Source organism: Artemia sp. Qi Xiang Cuo, chromosome 20 (assembly GCF_049724085.1).
Source record: "Artemia sp. Qi Xiang Cuo chromosome 20, ASM4972408v1, whole genome shotgun sequence".
In the NCBI taxonomy this organism is placed as follows: Eukaryota; Metazoa; Arthropoda; class Branchiopoda; order Anostraca; family Artemiidae; genus Artemia; species Artemia sp. Qi Xiang Cuo.
The window spans coordinates 22,382,824-22,396,935 of record NC_142813.1 but is presented as its reverse complement, the minus strand read 5'-3'; the positions used below and the strand labels follow the sequence as shown (position 1 = coordinate 22,396,935).

At 35.8% G+C, this 14,112-nt stretch overlaps 1 protein-coding gene across 1 annotated transcript in view; it reads right to left on the bottom strand.

The window, feature by feature from the left end:
- The window catches only part of zip (myosin heavy chain 10), a 230,892-nt gene that overhangs the window by 32,092 nt on the left and 184,688 nt on the right, over nt 1-14,112 (bottom strand). Inside the window, exons 19-21 of the mRNA XM_089106054.1 lie at nt 11,835-12,084; nt 8,528-8,779; nt 6,313-6,477 (exon numbers count right to left, since the gene is read on the bottom strand). Of these exons, the coding sequence (XP_088962180.1) occupies nt 6,313-6,477; nt 8,528-8,779; nt 11,835-12,084 (667 nt within the window). The remainder of the gene's footprint in view (nt 1-6,312; nt 6,478-8,527; nt 8,780-11,834; nt 12,085-14,112) is intronic.

Here is a 14,112-nt window from a genome sequence, read left to right as displayed (position 1 = left end):
GCACACAGGACCCTATCCTAAAAGAGAAGGAGATAAGACAGTTTTTCTCGAGGGGGCGAGGAGGTGATGGTCAAACATCGAAAGAAAAAAGTATTAGGCTACAAGTCAATTTTAAAGGGGGACAGGGTTGATGCACTTGTCTTGGAGGCAGTAGGGACATATGATCACACTCATATATTGATATATAAGTACTTGCGTATATACCAATAAATACAAAATCTTACAATTCTTAGAACTACATTGTTCGCAAAAGATCAGATTACAGTAAAAGATCTGCTAAAATAATTGTCCGTTCCTCAAATAAGTCTGGTTCCACGCTCGCTTTTTCCAGTTCCCATGATCTGTTTTCAATCGCTCCTAAATCACTGACAGACATAAGTTGTCTCTCCGAAATCCATTAAGACTGTCAAGTTATTTCCCAGAATTTTTTTTTCATGGATTTCTTTGACGTGAAAACTATTCGTGGAGCCCGCTATTCTAAGCCAGATTAGTTCTAAGAAATTTTTTTTTCTCTATGGAAGTTAATGGCCTAAAAACAAAGAAATATTCTAGGTATATCTATTAGCTCATGTCTTTTTTTGTAGAAACGCTGACCTTCAATTTATAATTACGCAATTCACTTCTCAGACATGGACCGCAAGAAAAAGTTCCAGTGAAAAACTAATCTCTTCACGTTTTTGCTATGGGGACGTGTTTTCACACAAGTATATATGCTATATCAGGGGTTCTCAAACTGTGGTACGTGTACCCCTTAGGGGTACGCAAATATTTTTAAGGGGGTACGCGGCCGGCCAACAAAAAAATAAAACAGCCCTTCAATTCTAGGACTGGCAATTTTGTTTATATTTTAGCTATAGTTTACTTAGTACCGGTAAATGAGAAGGCATACCTAAAATGTTTTGTGGGTAAAAAAGGGTACAGAGTCCAAATAAGTTAGAGAACCACTGTGCTAGATGATAAACACGAATACAAAATTTAAAAGATAAACGAACTTTTTGTGGACTTTACAGACCCTAATACCAAACCTCGTTCATTTAGACCTTGTCTGGAAACATTGCTCTTGATGACATTCTATGCTTTAGTTTATGGGGTAAACATGCACACACATTTATTTTTGAGGGAGGGGGTGAGTGTGTGCTAAATTAAAAAAACAACAACAATAAAATGTAAAATGGAATTGAAAATATGGGGAAACAATAAAAACCTTAAAATTTGCAGAGAAGGATATGGGTAAAGGCTCACACTCTCATACATAGACCATTTATTATTGAGGTCTAAAGGGAGAATCCTCCCTTGGGATGGAAATTTCTGATGAGTGAATATTCTAGGGGAAATGTTACACTGGGGGGTTTTGACAGAATTACTATACGAAATTCTCTTTAATTGTCTTGCATTCTCTTTGCCAAATTTTTTATATAGAGATGTTCCGGGTGCTTTTTTACAGGCGTTTCGTTTTCTGGGAAATAATTTCCACGGAAGGGGGAATTTCTGGAGTGATCGAGAAACCGATTAGAGATTAAAGTCTTATTACAATGAAAAAAGGCTAAGGAGAATTTTTGAGGCTGAATCGGGCACAAGCAATTTTACAGAGAGAGAGAGAGGGGGGGGGGGCGGTATTCTCAGCGAGGAAGGAACTGTCTGGAGGGAATTTGAAGGGGGGGGGGGTGTGTGCACTTTACGTTGGATGAAATTTCCAGGGAGGAGTTTTCCGTGAGGAGGAGGGGTATATTTCATAGAGGGTGAGCCAGATTTACCAGTATTATTTGAAAACGAACATAAATTATGCCATATATGAAGGGTTGCCCCCGCCTCAATACCTTGTTTGACTGTTTACTAAAATTGAAACACAGGGGCTTTTTAATTAGAATAGTAAGCTTTTTTAAAATGCTAACAGTTTTAGCGTAAAGAGGAAGGTATTGAGGAGGGGGCGACCCTTCATATCCGGACTAAGTCTGCCAAAATTAATATGCACATTGTGTTTTAATTTTTCATGCATGGTGAGCAAAAATCGAACCTGCATTAGTTGAAAAACGTTCAGAAATTAAATAAAAAAGAAGTTTTTTTTTAACTGAAAGTAAGGAGCGACATTAAAACTTAAAACGAACAGCAACTATTCCGTATATGAAAGGGAAATTAATCCTCCTCAACGCCTCACTCTTTACGCTAAAGTTTGACTGTTTTTCACCACTCTACTTTTTAAAACAACAAAAAACTTTAGCGTAAAGAGCGAGGCGTTGAGGGGAGGACAACCCCTTTCATATACGGAATAATTTCTATTCGTTTTGAGTTTATATGTCGCTCCTTATATTCAGTTTAAAAAACTTGTTTCTTTTAAATTTAATTTTATAAAGAACGATATTTTTGTCAACATATGAAGAACCCTGTATATTGCAATTGTATCTGTCTGGTTTATATGCAAAGTAACACAAGAGACGAAAATTAACGAACAAGAGAGTAGTGAAGAATTGTGGTATACAAAGTAATATTTGTCAGGGATAGTCACTAGTGATAAATCACTAGGGATGGCACCGTGATTGGGTGATTTTCGGGGAACCAAATTTTTTTTTCGGGGTGACACATAGATTTTCGGGGAAATCCCTGAAAATTCGGGGATAGTGCAAGCCCTGCTTGATTTCTAATCAGGAAAATCGAAACGCTTAACCACACAAGAAAAGAAAGCTCTGACTTTGCGACTGACGCAATAAACGCAATAAAGAATTGTCACAAAATTAATTCATTCAAAATTAAGTCAGCCGAACGCCACCACCTTTGCCGGCGGCGGCACGTCGGTGGCGTTACGAGACTTCGGCGGCGGTCAACTGAGACTCTCGCTGGCGGCGTTCGGCCGATGCGCCGACGTTGCGCCAGGGTCTAAGGCCAAAACAGCTGCGTACGCTCCTCCTTCTTCCCAATATATTCGAAGCTTCCCTCTTTACCCCTCCTAAGAAGTTTTAATTTTCTTTCAATCCTTCCTTACGACCTCTTCCCACCCGATTCGGGGACGACAGTTGCTTTTCTTTTGCCATAGATGAATGAGTGAAAAGGGCGATCTTTGACAATCTGTGATTTTTAATCTGCTAAACTTGTCCTAGCCATCTCAATCTTTCTCTCATTACAGCCATAGAAGGTGGTATAGAACAAAATTTTTCGGATATCTTGTTGTTTGAAATACGGTCAGTCAAACGAGTACCCAAAACTGGTACCAAAAAAAAACAAAAAACTATTTAACTACTGTCATAACTGTAGCTTCTATTATTCTAATGTTTGTTCACAAACTTACCTTCCTATTCTTCCAAACTTTCTTTAACCACACACACATCACCTCTTCCCCTTGTTTATTCGTATTCTAAGCGAATTAGTCTTCTTAACGTTAATTTTAAAACTTATTCTCTCATCCTGAAATCTCAAAACCTTCAGTAATTCATTCGTTTTGCTATAAATTTTATCTATATAATCTAGGAGAATTTTTATTTCCCATTAGATTCCCTGCTCTTCCATAGCCTTTGCCGTGTTCCTTGGGAACACGGCAAAGGTCCATCCTTGGGGTCCATCAAGATTATCAATATAAATGGGGATAAAACACAACCACGCTTAACTCCTGATTCAGTATCAAACCAGCTACTAACCTAATTCCCTACCTCAACCACAACAATATTGTTCTCGTACATAGCACTTATCATTTTATCGTATTTATGTGATAAAAAAAAAAATGTAAGGATAGGACCTTCACTGAAATTCTTCTAAACGTTGAATCAAAATCCTGTTAATAATTTACAAAACTATAATAAAGGGGTCTGATGATTCAGGCACTCCTCAGTTATTAATCTAAGAGTGAAAATTTGGTCAATGAAAATTTTATCTTTCCTAAAACCACACTCCTCTTTTCTTATAACTTTCTCTACAACATCTCTAAATCGAAAAAGCATCATCATACTTAATAATTTACTTCCTACAAAAACCAAGATAATACCTCTATAATCACCATATTCACTCGTATCACCTTTCTTATGAAGGGGTTTAATTAGAGTGTTCCTAAAATTGCTAGGTACTTTCCCGTTAAAATAATCCTTTCATAATCTTCAGTAACTTATCCCTAACCTCACAACCACCATATTTAAACAACTCACTTACCACACTACCGATATCTGGGACCTTATTATTTTTGATCCTTTTAATACTGTCTCTAACTCTTCTTCGCAAAATAAATCTTCCTTCAATTCCTAATTTATTTTTGGGTTTGCTCTTTTCGGTATGGGGATTTATGAGAGAAGCATACATTTTAGACACGTGTTCAATAAATCCACATTACTCACTGCATATGTGACCGAAATATCTGGTATTTTTGTGAATTTCTATCACCGTTTGTGAAACACTGTCTATTCAAAGGATTTTATCCCTATTTTAAGTTTTATTAATAGTTAGTTCTTTCTTCTGAAAATATAGACATTTTGTTTAAGGATGCTTGCACGCACAAATATGTTATATCTAAGTACTAAATCCTTTCGAATATTTGAGTATTTTACATATTATTCTCAATAACCAAAACTAGAGATTCTTTTTATTTAGGGCAGCCGCATTTGCAAATGCCTTTTCTTTCCACAGTCATTGATTCAGATCTCTTCACAAATGGAAGTATTTCCCATGAGATTTTCTCCAAGAGTTCCTTCTAAAAGGATATTTTTAGCTTCTAAAGAAAATGACTGTTGTAAATGTTTTGAAATGAAACCATTGGCAGCTAGCAACTCAAATAACGCACTGTAATTGATAAAATATCGAAAGCAGCATGGGGTCATACAGAACGAAAGAAAGAAAGAAAAGAAAAGAGAGAGAGAGAGAGAGAGAGAGAGAGAGAGAGAGAGAGAGAGAGAGAGAGAGAGAGGACTAACTAGACATTTTTCTCTGTTGTTTGTTTCACGAAGTTAGCAGATTAGGAAAGTGAATGCCTTTTTTAAAATGAAAAATCTAAAAACACATTCTCGAGTTGACTTTTGCAGTTGAAAGGGTAAACATGACCCAACCGTTAAAGGGAAAGGGTGCAACTTCATCTATACGGTGTGGGCATGGGCACCATAATTTGGCAATTTTATTGAGCCCCTTAGTTAGCTCTTAGGTATAGTTAGCTCCAATAATCATAGCAATTCGTTATGGTTACAGATTACATTTGAATCACTGGTTGAAAAAGTCCTGGCGACGCTGGAACTGACTTTTAGTAGTATAAAAGCTAATGTTCAGTTAAGGTTGCCCAACAATTTTTCTGCTTTCCTGAAGACTGTCGTTTTCTTTTGACTACTTATAAAAAATTACAATATAAAAAAATTTATGTCTAACAGTTTTGCCTCTGAGCTATATAAGCTAATGATGTTAATTGTAATAGATAAGGGTTTATGATGTTAAACAGACTAAGCCTGTAATTTGGTTTCATAGATAAGCAAAGTCTGAATTTCATATATTAGGATATTTTACATATTCTTTCTCTATTATAGTCATTACACCCAGTGGCGACAATTCACAAAAGTTTAGGGGGGAGTGCATTTTTCAATGTCTAAGGGGGGGGAGGATAATAGTTTTGCAATAAAAATACAAAAAAAAAAGAATTTTTCAACGAAAATACCCCCAAAAAGTATTCTCCAAAATCTATGGAGAGGGACAAAACATCTGTTGGCACATACCCCCCCCCCCCCAATTGATGTCACAGATTAGATTATTCCCAAATAAAAGAATGCCTCTTGGACTTTTTGTCAAATGATTTTGAAAATAAGAAAGATTCTTCAAGCCCTCATTATTATCACTTAGTGAGAGAGGCATTTACCTCACAGTAGACAGGGAAGAGTAGTTACGATTGATATAAATAATATTTCAGACAAGAGCATATCCAGGATTTTGGTTCGAGGGGGGGGGGGTATGATTTATTTACTTTTTTTAACGCAACAAAAATTCGTTTATGTGCATTTTCGTTAAGCTTTTAAGAGCCATACGAAAAATCCAGTGTAAGTTCAAATCCGGCAACCCCTCCCCCCTAAGTACGGCCTTGATTTTAAAACATATGTCTTAAGTATTACCCTCATAATTTAAATGCTATATACGAGAACAAAGACACAATATTCAGCAATGCATTGTCACTTTTTTTAATCCTTAAAAATAAAAAAATATATATATAAAAAAAAAAAAAAATTCAAAGGGAACCTATGAACTTTATCTCCCATTCCTGTATAAAATTGTAAATCTAACTCAAAGTTTATAGAATTTTCAAATGTGTTTACGTTTCATTCAAAGATCCATAAATTCAAAACAATACTATTAAGAGATGCATACCTGCAGATCCCTTTCATATTGAGCTTTAAGGGCTTGCATATTCACTTCCAGTCTCAGCTTAGCGTCTTCAGTTAGTTGGAGTTCATCTTCAAGCTCTTCAATTTGAGTTTTTTGTTCTGCCAACTGTGACTCAAGTGCTCTTTTCGCTTTCTCCAATTCATGCACCTACGAATAAACATAACACTCAAAACCCAAGAGAAATGCTTTTACAGCATCAAGAGGGAAATCTTCCCTTTTGTCTCTTGCTGTTTTAATTGTGAAATTTACGAGGAAAACTGGTCCTCTGAAAACTTAAGCCGGAAAACGTCACACTTGATATATTCCCCCGTTAAACTTGTTCGGAAGAAGAACTTAGCCCTTGATAATTACCCAAGCGAGCTCGGATCAACGAAAAAAAAATTGAAAGAGCCCCTTCCCAAATTCTTACGACTATCCCCTCCGTAAGAAGCACAATATATAAATTATAGGTAGTGTGATCGTTCCCTATCTCACCCATTATAAAAACCCGGACCGAGGTGCGAGTGCTCCAGAGAACGTAGAAACATAAGCGACATTAGATCTTTTCACGGATAGACAAGTCAGATTTCTCTTGAACGCGAAACTTGGCTTCAACGTTGGAACACTAAATTTTTAAGAAACTAGTTTTAAATTAATTTATTCCAATACATATATGAAAATCAGTAATTAGTAGTGCACTGTTATTATTAGATGTTTTTAGGAATTAAAAGTAGGTTTCGAAGTCACAAGCTGGTTTCAAAGGCATTTTGAGAAAGTTTCTGCCAAAATACGTGTTCCAGGGTAATTGGACCGCTGATAGCAGATCAAATGAGAGGAGCTGTTTGTACGCGCTAATGCAAGAATAAGTGGGAGGAGCTGTTTGTTCGCACCGCAAATGAAGAGCCAGAAATTATCTGCGGTAAACTTACTGCTATGTCTTTATACTGTGGTAAGAAGTAACCGAGGAAAAAACATACACGGCTCATACTTCTTTATTCTTTACTTGCGTTGCTCTGAAAAGCTCAAAGTGTATTTCCACCCTTTTCTCTGCATTATGACATTAGTTATTTTGTTTGGCGTAAATTTATACTAGAAGGGAAACTTTTACTTTATAACACTTTATAGAGGCGCTGCTACATATAAGTAGTTTGACTTTAGAATATCTGCAAAAAGTTTTCTCAGGTTTGAGGGGGGAGGGGAAATTGTCGGAAAATTGATCCAGGTTGGCCGCAATTTGTCCGTGATGAGTTCGAAACTGAAAACAATTGGTTATATCGCACCAAAAATGAGCGGACAAAAAGTCACCTTAGAATTTCTATTTCTGTTTACTAAAACATCTCTATTTAGGACTATATATTAAGGAATCTCCAATCAGACAGTGTATCCATATAGGGTTTTTTTCTAACAAATTTTCCGCAGAGAGCTTCATACAGGGGGCAAATTTTCCGGTGGCAGATTTTTCGAAAAAAAGTTTTCTGAAGGCGAGTTTTCCTAAATTTACATATTTGACATCTAAAAGAGTTGCGAAAACACCCTATACAAATGTCTAAGAATTCAATTCTTGGAATGGGACTACATCAGAGTTCTGAAGACACGCTTTACATACCCAAAACTCCTTTCTATCGAAAACGTCTCAGTTTTGCTGAGAAAACTGCAGATTTTAAAAGGCACCCCTGCTAGATGTGTAATATTTAGAATCGACAAGAAAAAACTAATTAGACTTGTAAGAGTTATTTTTTTTTATCAGCGCCACTTTTGCCCAAGGGTTTAAACATATTTGTACATATTTAAAGGACTGCCCTCCCTTCCCCAAACAGGGGGGGGGGTAAATAAGGTCGGTAAATACTTGCAAGACCAATTGGCAATGAGAAGTGTGGCAACATTCTGATAAAAGTTGATAAGAAAAAAGAAAGCAAGGCGAATTGGTCCACTGTCACCAAGAAAGGGGAGCAGATATTTTTATTTTAAAATGTCTTCGGGGACTGTATATTAGCAGAGATATATCTCAGCTAAACTAAAAATTGAAACTTAGTTATATCAGGAACTGAGCTGGATCAAATTTGGTACAGAAAAATAAAAATGACATTTTTTTCCTAGCGTACTTGTAATCTAGCTTCTAGTAGCTCAAATACAAACTCCAAATTCAACCAAAACATACAAAAAAAAAAAACAATGTAAAAAATGGAAAACATTTGTGCTAAACTTTAACAAAACTTACATTTTTATCAGCAGTTCCCTGTGAATTGGCAAGTTCATCAAGCTCATTTTGAAGAACTCTTCTTGATCTCTCCAGCTCCTCTATTTTCACAATATATTCTTCCAAGTCTCGACTTAAACTCAAAACTTTCGTCTCCTTTTCTCTGGCATCTCTTTCTGCTGCATCTCGTTCTGATGCAAATCGTTCTGATATTGTCTTTTCTTCTGCCAGGATTTTGTCAAAATTACGCTGTTTCTTCTCCAGCTCAATAACCTAAAATGAAACTGATATTGAAAAACACAGGTAGGCACTACGTAAGGCGGAATCCATAGGTTAAATTTTCAACAAGGGTTTTCAGCTTCAAACCTGAAAGACTTCCGTGATATATTAATACAAGTTTCAAACACAAAGTAACCTTTGAATAAAAATTAACACAACATAAGTTAAATCAAATTGATTCCTTATTTTCGGGATAAAATAACCATTTCGGTAGTTTCCTTTTACCATCAGTATAAAAAAGGTTATTAAAGGTCACTCTAAAGCCAGTTATTTTCAACTAACTTTTATAGCAATCAGTTTGAAAATGCTTAATACTTAGTACTTTTTGAGGTAGAATAAGCGTACACGACATCACCTGATAATGCGGTTGCCGTTAGTACAACCCTTGTCTTCAATTATATGATTTGTGTTTTTTTTTAATAGTAGCTTGTCAATTCGTCTAAAAAGTTTGTGCTTTTTCATTACTAAATTTTAGTATACACGTACAATGAAAACTGTGTTGACGACTGTGCTATTTGGCAAATAAATTATGTTTGATAAAAGTTATGTTCAAAGAAAATTATCCTTTTCGGTTTTGCAAACGCATAAAGGATATGAGAGAGTCCATCAGCAAAAAATAGAAACTAGCGAACTACAGAAACTTGTTTGCTTTCGTTTACGGTTTTTTTATTTAAATATTTTTTTTTAAGATAGCACTTTTTCAGATGTGGCAGGGATTTTTATTTAAATGGAGGAGTAGCTCCACTTTATAACAGTTTTGGACTGGATGAGAGATGTTCCTAAGCTTTCTGATCCAATTTTGCAGGTTTTTACAACATTACCACTGGTCTGTTGGGATAAAATCCATAACAACACTATCTTCCGTTTTGACAGCTTTTTCCTTTGAAATGGACAATTTCAATATATTTATATATTATTTCTTTGTCATTTTTCAACAAAGTTCTTTAACAATTTCCCCATCCCTGAATATGGATACCGACTGTTTGTAGGTGCTCCGAAAATGTTGTTAGCGCCTCTTCAAAAGATCCAGGATAGGGCAAACAGGGCAAATTCACTTGTTGTCCATGACAACATGTCCTTTAACAATTTTCCCATCCCTGAATATGGATACCCACTGTATGCAGGTGCTCTGAAAATGTGGTTAGCGCCTCTTCAAAAGATCCAGGATAGGGCAAACAGGGCAGATTCACTTGTTGTCCATGACAACATGTCCTTTAACAATTTTCCCATCCCTGAATATGGATACCCACTGTATGCAGGTGCTCTGAAAATGTGGTTAGCGCCTCTTCAAAAGATCCAGGATAGGGCAAACAGGGCAGATTCACTTGTTGTCCATGACTCTTCAGTCTCTTAGCAAAAGATTCAATGTAGTGTCAATGTGTATTTTCTAAACGTACAAGAATTCAGCTCCTTCTATATTCAGCTCTCTCGCATTGTACACCCCTCCCCATTGTCTAACCGACAAAACAGACTCAAAAGGAAAATCAGTTCGGTGCAATTATTTTAAGATTGAAACGCCAAGAATATCATTTCGATTTGGAACGAACTTCCGGGGAATGTTTTCCCTATAGACTTTTCTGTTGATTCCTTCAAAAGAAAACTCGATTGTCGTTGAGTTTGATGGGGCAAAGTTTGAAAACCTCTTGATGGAGTGATGAAATGACAAGCGCCAAATCAGTACCTGGCAATGCGAATTTAGGAATATAAATTTTTCTTTGAATATTTTCATCAAACGTCGCAAAAATACCAGCTTAAAGGTAAGCTCTCACATAAGACTGAAAATTACCTACATCAAAAAGACGAATGTTTAAACTTGTCCCTTATTTGAAATGTTTACCTTGTGAGCCTAATTTAAGTAGTTTGAACCTACCATATCTGTAATTCAGAAGGGACAGTTTAAATTTAGTTAAATTATTTTTTCGAATTTTTAAAGGTGTTGATTACTTCTTTCAGTTACGCTATTATTTACCCCGAACTAATTAAGATTATACCATGAAAGGGTTTCAAGAAAGGTTTGACAGGGTTCTTTGGTAAACTGGTCCAATAAAACACGGAACATATTGCCCAACCATGTTGTTTCAAAAAAAAATAATATTGGAGCTTTCAAAACAGCTTTGACTGGAACCTCTTTGTACGAAAGGCAGTACGGGAACTATAATATTTAGGGTCTTAGTATGGTATGCTTTACTTAGTGCCCCCTTAGGGGAACACTAGGAAACTATTTCCTTATTCATCGTGAAGTATTTCTTTGTTTGTTTTTAATGTGATAAGTCTATGGAATTTATTATTTATGGTACCAATCCTTACAACTGGTAATCCATATAACTAATTGTTGTTTAGTCTTTTTTTTTATTGCAAAGTTGGTTTTATTTATTGTTATCAGAAGTGTTGTTGTTATTGTTGTTAAGTGAAAGGCCTAAAAGACTGTAACATATAAGGTTTCGTTGTTCAGACTCTAAATCATTGACTATATTTTTGTCGTTGTTACTTTGTAATGTGACAGGCCAATGAAACTGTAACATTTACGGTTGCGATGTTGTACTTTTCTAACATTTTTGTAACGAGATAAGCATATGGCTTATCCCGTTTTTTTGTTTAACATAATAAAACAAAATAAAAACTAGCGAAGCAAAGTAAATATTGTCAAGCAAAACAAACAAGCGACTGTTTGATTTTTGGCGTCTCTAATGTAGTTTCAGAATAAAATTTTCCTAGAAAAAGGAAAAAAAGAAAAAAAAGGAAAAGGAACAAAAAGGAAAAAAAGAGAATCATTTAACTATTTTTGTAATGAGAATGCCAACAGTATATTTTTCTTCATTGAATAAACATCAAGACTTTATTGATTTGAATAAAATGTTACCGGTCGGAGAAATAAATCTTCTATCTGTGATCTATGACAGAAGCGCACAGAATATTCACCCAAACGGACTTTTTTATTTTCATCCGAAGACGTAAATCCGGCAAATGAAGCAGCATTCAAATTCATATCAGGAGGTCTTACCTAATGAAACCGAATATTTAATAAATGCCCGAGTTTTAGATGTCTTACCTTTGCCCTCTGTGAGTCCAAATCAATCGTTACATCTTCTAATTCGGCTTGGAGTTTCTTCTTCGACTTTTCCAGGCGGTCATTTTGTGTCTTCAGCTCTTCAATTTGACGTTGAAGGCTTTCAATATCCTTTGATGACCTTTTTCGCAGTTCTTCCAGTTGAAGCAAGGCTTCTGCTTCATTGTCAGCATGTTTCTTCGCTTCATGTAGCTGTACAGTTAATGTGGCAATTTGTTTTTCGAAATTTTTCCTTAAAAAAGACAACATAGAAACTAATAAGAAGATATTAGACGAATAAGATAAAAACAAAGGATCATACCCAACAATGTCTGGAAGAACAAGGTTGGGGATAAGAACCCTTCAAAAATTATACCGAAGACATTAGCGTAAGAGGGAAGGGGGAGGGGGAGGGTGAGAGTGGTCAAAAGATCAAGACATATAGGATTCTAAAATAACTTTACATAGTTTAAAGAGACTACATACCCAAAATGGGTATATGGATGGATGAATATATCAATTAAGGAATTTAAAAAGATGGGATGAAAAAGGTTTTAACTTTGCCGATACGAAACCCCACTAATATCTGTTGATGCTTAATAATCTAGAAACTCTACTGCAAGCGTTCCTCTTATACGGCACTCAGATACTATCTATCAAGATCTGGCCCTTATGTGCTAAATCCAGTCTTTTAATTTTCTTACCATCGTCTCATAAGTTGATTAATTCAAAACTCTAGTGGTTTTCTAGCGTCTTTTCATTAGTTCTTTGCAATTTATTTTAATTAACTCAAGTTTCAAGAAGATTTTATGAAAAAATATCCTCTTTTTGGTGCATCTCATGACATCTATTAGGGTAACTAAATAGTTATACGATGGCATTTCAGATGTCAGATTCATAAATTTTTGAATTTCACAATGCTTGAACTTTGAAACGGTACATATATACATTTCTTGAATTTAAGCAGGCTACAAGTCAACTAATCTTTATTTAAGGTCACAATACAAGGTTTCAGTAACTGGAATAATACCTTGATTAAAGAATGGGTTCTCGACATTTTCATGGCAGAATATTCATAATTGATAAGCTTAATTTGGTCATATACTCCTTTAGAATTAGCTTTCTATTATACACATTAAAATAAAAAGCAGTGCTGGTGATTGAGCCTCACATTCCATAATGTGGTTCCCATACCTCTAAGGGTAGCCCTGATTAAAACCCTTCAACAAAGGCGTAAATAATATGTATGTATACTTATGCAAATTTTAATTTATAGTCAAAATCGCCAATGCTTTGACAGAAGAAGGGTGTAATGGGATGATTTTAAATATTTTCGTTAAGCAAGATATATGGAAAAACAATAATTGATAGGATTTCTGCAAGGATTTGGGTAACTTCAGCATAGTACTAACTTTCCTTCGTAATGTCTTAAATTTCTTAAAATACCACAAAAACGCGCATATAGATTAAGCCAACTTTCACTAACTTAACCAATAAAATTAAAACTTAGCTGCTTGAATTTTGAAAAATTCACTATGCACACAGGGCCAGATTTAAAGCTTTGACGCTACTAGGCCCAAGCGTTTTTGCCGCTCCTTTTTTGCGAGATTTTCAGGGAAATCCCTGAAAATTCATTAATAGTAAAAGCACTGAACACGACGCAACTGATGAGCTAAAAGTAATAAAAAAGAGAGCTGATATCGAACTTCCAGCTGTCATTCTTAGGAGATATCTGATAGTGGCCATGGAATTTTCTGAGAATAGGTAGCGCGACGGCGGAGTGCACCTGACACTTCGACGATAAATCACATCAGTACAGTTTTTATTAAGAAAAAATCACTCAACGATAATTTATTGCGCCCCCTGGCATTGTGCACCCCTAGGCCCGGGCCTAGTGGACCTCACTAGATACCTTTGAAGCTCATCTTCAAGGTGCCCAAGGATAACTTGGCATTTCTGAAGATTAAGAGCCAAGATAGACTCTGCTAGAGGCAGACCTCCTAGCCCATGAAGAGAAACGGATTTTCAAGGAAATAATTGACTTCTTGCGAAGTCTTAATATTTAAAAGAAGAAGTTTTAAAATTCAAACAAGAAGGGTTGACAAGCCGAAGAAAAAGAGGGTCCTGTCACAAGAGCTGTAGCGGCACTCGCTGAGCATCATACTCTTAAACTGCGAGGAATGGTAGCAGGGACCTACGCTCCCCTTGTTATAACCTTCGTAAAGAAGCCGAAGACGTCTTTTCGGTAGAAGAACAAAAGATAAAACTCAACGCCAAGCAG